Genomic DNA, 4,829 nt, shown 5'->3' on the forward strand with positions numbered 1-4,829 from the left:
TAAGTAATTAAGTAGCAAATGCAAGCAGATAACACAATCTGGGAATTATTCCAGATGAAGTTAAAGGGAAATTCCAAGGATATGAAACCATGGGGGGGAGGGGATATAACCTAGGTAAGTTGTTAGCATCCCCAAAACCATGAAACCACAGAATTTACATATGACCACTATAAAAATATTTCCATTTTATTTTGTTGTTCTCCTATACTGTTAAATGTCATTGAAATGACTGTTTTACTTGGGGTTTTTGCATATGTTAGTTACTATTTGTTCTATACGAAGCTACAATGATGTATTAGAAACTGTTTGTCTACATGCTTCCAAAATTGTTCACCAAAATACTACGTTAAATTACACAGGGGAAAAAAAAAAAAGAAACAGAAAGGGGATCGTGCCCATAATATTTTATATAATGTACCAGTTATTTTTCATGTCATCTGGATTGCTTGTTACCTTATTTTTGATAGTTTCTTCTTTGTATTTTGGAGAAAATAAACCCTATTCGGTTAAATAGTGGGTTTTTTTCATTTGTATTTTTTTAAGTTCAGGTGAAGAGAAATAGTACAACATTCCAGAATTAAAACTGTATTAACTAACTTATTTTATTTTTTTCCTGCAATTAATATAAAGTACATGGATTATTTTATTTCCTTGGAGTTCCAACAATTTGTTTCCAAAGCACAAATAAATTCATAAAATGTTAATGTATGGTACTGAATCTGAAATATTTTTAGAAGTGGAGATATTTGAAGTCACAAGTGCAATGAGTTTTGTTATTTCCTTGTAATTCTAAAAGATACTAAGGCATCATGACATATTTAGCATTGAAAGAGATTTAAAGACATTATATTTGCTTGAAGAATGAATTCACTGTAGTAAACAAGACTTAAGAGTGGTCTAAAAAATATCAGACGCCTGTGTTGTACACTTAAGTTTTTTTAGTAGAGTAATACTGAATTTACATATGTTCACTCTTTCATATTTGTTTTAGCTCCAATGGCTTTTAGACAACTATGAAACCGCAGAAGGAGTGAGTCTTCCCAGAAGTACTCTTTACAATCATTACTTACGTCATTGTCAGGAGCATAAGTTAGATCCGGTCAATGCTGCCTCCTTTGGAAAACTCATACGGTCAATCTTCATGGGGTTACGGACCAGAAGACTGGGAACCAGGTTTGCGTTAATGAAATTTTGAAGTATAATAGTAGCAATAATAAGTGTGAACATGAATCTTGTAAAAACAAGCAAGCAAACAAAAAAACAAAAAAAAAATTTTTAAAACCTTACTGTTAAGGGAGTTGCTGAATCCAGTGGTCTTCAGAACCCAGGGGACTCATGGTCTGCTATTTTGTGTACTCTTCAGACCCAGATATCTATCATCTTAGTTCAATGGATGTAGCTACTGCTGTTCCCATTTGCAGGTCCATCTGGTAGTGAGACTGAACATGTGATCCAAAGATGCAGATATACACACATATGATATCATCACAGCTAAACCACAAGCTAACACAGAGCAATGCCTTTACCAGCCCACACATAGACACCAATAGCACTCAAATAAATGCAGATAGCCTAATTCTGTTCTTCCTCCCCAGCTGATCAGGACTGAAGGTGACTAGTGAAACATCGGCAAACCCTCACTCACAAGTATATCCCATTTATGGAATGGTTTTATTCACCATGACTGCATAAGCAATTTATTTGGGTTTTGCTTTCTTTATTCTGTTTAAATGAAGTCCAGCAGTAAAGTGCTAGAAAATATAGTTTAAATGAACTGATTTCCAGAAGCTGGTGGTGTTATACCAGTTTTATACTGGAGTGAGAGGAAAGTCAAGCCTAACTTTTATGTACTGTTTTCCAGTCAAGGCAAATTGTGAAGTGAGTATAATGTATATGCATAAAACTAATATCATTTTTGTCCTTTCATAAAGGGGGAACTCCAAATACCATTATTATGGGATTCGTGTCAAACCAGAATCTCCCCTTAATCGGCTGCAAGAGGACATACAATATATGGCTATGCGACAGCAACCCATGCAGCAGAAACAGAGGTACGATGTTAAATGAAACTACTTTTCCATATTTCTAGTTTTTAGAGACTTACCTGTCCTCATTTATGTGGCAAAGTTTAACCTCTAATTGAAATTAACTTCTCTTGTGAAAAATAAAGGTTTGTCAGATCTGCAGTTGATATCACTGGAGTCTGATATCAGTAGACATGAAGAATACATACCTAAAAACTGATACATCTTTTAAAAGTAATAATAAAAGTAAAATATGATGCAATTCTTCTGAACAGACACTTCTTGGCAGTCTTGGGTTATTTTCCCACATACTGAAAAAAAAGTAATAAAAGCTTTGAATTTAAATTTCTGTTGTTCATTTTTATTACCTTAAGCAGCACATATATAAAATTATAGAAGAGCTTGTTATTAGGTTAAGCTTTGTGTTGATTTCTTCCTCCTGGCAAGAACTGACCCTGGACTTGATGAGAGAATATTTGGGCATCTTCTGGACTCTACTTGGAATAATCCCATGGGAGACAGTCCTACAGGGCAAAGGGGTCAAGGAGAGATGGTTGATTTTCAAAGATTACCTCCTCGACATGCAGGAAGTCAAGCAAAGGTGGCAGGAGGCCTGCATGGATGAACAAGTTGCTCCTAACAAAGTTCAAACATAAAAAGAAAGTATACAAGAGGTGGAAGCAGGGTCAGGGAACCCAGGAGGAATATAGAGAGACTGTCTGGGTGTGCAGGGATGGTGTTAGGAAAGCCAAAGCCCACCTATGAAGGACAAGATGATTGGGAGTTGTCAGCATGGAATTACAAAGGGGAAATCATGCTTGACCAATCCAATAGCCTTCTACAATGAGGGGACTGGTTTAGTGGCTGAGGGGAGAGCAATGGATATTGTATATATTGACTATAGCAAGGCTTTCAATGCTGTCTTACTGTCAGGGAGTAGTGAGGGCTGGCTTGTCCCTAAAGGATGGGGAGTTGGGAGTTGAGCGCCATGATATGCATAGCAGGGCCCTCACCAGCCTGGGCCCAGTCCCACAATATCCAGTATGGTAGTCAGACTCAACGAAGAGTCCAGATCATCAGAAAAATTTGTGGTGATGAGGCAGGTTCGAGGTCAAGCCAGGAAGTCAGTTCACAAATCAGATTCAGGTCTGGTGTGTATAACCAGGGTCAGGCACAGTCTACTGATCACTGGGCAAGTCCCTAGTGGCAAGGTAGATCCAAGGTCAAGCCAGAAAACCAATCCATGTGTTGGGGTCCAGACCAATGGGATCCATACCAGCCACAGGCATAGCTGTGGCTGAGCTAGAGATCAGTACTCCTACAACATAGGCATCTTATCAATGTGTATAAATACCTGGTGGGAGGGAGTAAAAGACTGAGCCAGACTCTTCTCAGCAGTCCCCAGTGACAGGACAAGGGGCAATGGACACAAATTGAAAAACATAAAATGCTAGAGCAGGTTGCCCAAGACCATGTACAGTGGGGTTTTGAATATCTCTAAAGATGGAGACTCCACAACCTTCCTGGGCAAACTCTTTCAGTGTTCAAAAAAAATCCAAAACATTTTCTTATGTTTAAGTGGAATTTCTTATATTTCAATTTGCTCCCATTGCCTTTTCTACTTTCACTGGATACTAATAAAAATAGTGTGGATCTGCTTTATTTATTCTTGCCAACAGTATCTATATAAAGTAGTTTTGAAGAACTTTGTTCATCCCCTAAATCAGTTAAGGTGTGCAAAGATTTAAGTAAAATAAATTTCCAAGTCCCAGGCATTCTAAATAGATAAAATGCAGAAGAGGGAACTAGACTGTGTGATATTTACAAGGTGAAAAGCTGAGTACTGTCTCTTTTCTGTGCACAATCAGATAAACCAATATACTTTTCAGAAAAGTGTATATCCAACAGAAAATTAGAAATTTTCATTGGAAAAATTGGGATCTCATGAACCAACTGTTATCTATGCAATGTTTTGTATAAAAACTGCAAACTTTGAAGTTCTTGATGGAAAATTTGACATTTTAAAAGCAAGACTAGATGTTTTCATAATATTTTTATTACATTGGAATACGCTTATCATAACAGTATCCTGTGATCCTGTGAGGAGAAAATACAAGGAAGCAGTGTGGTCACTCACCCATTATGGTCAAGGGTAAAACACACTCGACTTGGGGACAAAAAAGTCAGTTTAATCAGTTACCAAACAAAATCAGAGTAAGACTATGAGAGACAGAACAAACTAGAACTTAAAAAAACCCTTCCCCCCACCTCCCCCGTCTTCCCAGGTTCCCTCCTCTCTTGCCAGTAGCACATAGGTTATGGTCTATAGCTGCAGGGGCACCTCCTCCCCTCCTTTCTTCACTGACTTTTGGTGTCTGACTTGTCTCTCTCACATCCCACTCCTCTATCAATGCTGATTTTCTCCACTCTTTCTGCTACAAAACACCACCACCACCACAGAAACCGAACACAGGGGAGAAGCTGATGAAATATGGGCTGGATGAGCACACAGGGAGATGGCTCAGTGGCTTTATTTCATTTACATGACAAGGTTTTGGTAGCAGGGGGCTCCAGGGGTGGTGTCTGAGAGGGGACACCAGAAGCTGTCCCCATGTCAGACAGAACTAGTTCCAGTCAGCTGCAAGACGGACCCACCACTGGCCATAGCTGAGCCAATCAGCAACATTTGTTGTGCCTCTGTGACAGCATATTTAAGAAAGGGTAAAAAACTGATGTGCAACAGCAGCTGGGAGAGAAGAGTGAGAATATGTGAGAGCAACAACTCTGCAGACACCAAGGTCAGTG

General features: G+C 38.6%; 1 protein-coding gene across 1 annotated transcript in view; it reads left to right on the top strand.

The window, feature by feature from the left end:
• The window catches only part of LOC104517371 (transcription factor RFX3-like), a gene marked incomplete at its 5' end in the record, with an annotated part of 6,957 nt that extends 4,308 nt beyond the window's left edge, over positions 1-2,649 (top strand). The window contains 3 exons of the mRNA XM_010162006.1: positions 992-1,173; positions 1,932-2,051; positions 2,472-2,649. Of these exons, the coding sequence (XP_010160308.1) occupies positions 992-1,173; positions 1,932-2,051; positions 2,472-2,649 (480 nt within the window). The remainder of the gene's footprint in view (positions 1-991; positions 1,174-1,931; positions 2,052-2,471) is intronic.
• Between the last annotated feature and the right edge of the window lie 2,180 nt (positions 2,650-4,829).

This window comes from Eurypyga helias, unplaced genomic scaffold (assembly GCF_000690775.1).
Source record: "Eurypyga helias isolate BGI_N326 unplaced genomic scaffold, ASM69077v1 scaffold17902, whole genome shotgun sequence".
NCBI classification, from domain to species: Eukaryota; Metazoa; Chordata; class Aves; order Eurypygiformes; family Eurypygidae; genus Eurypyga; species Eurypyga helias.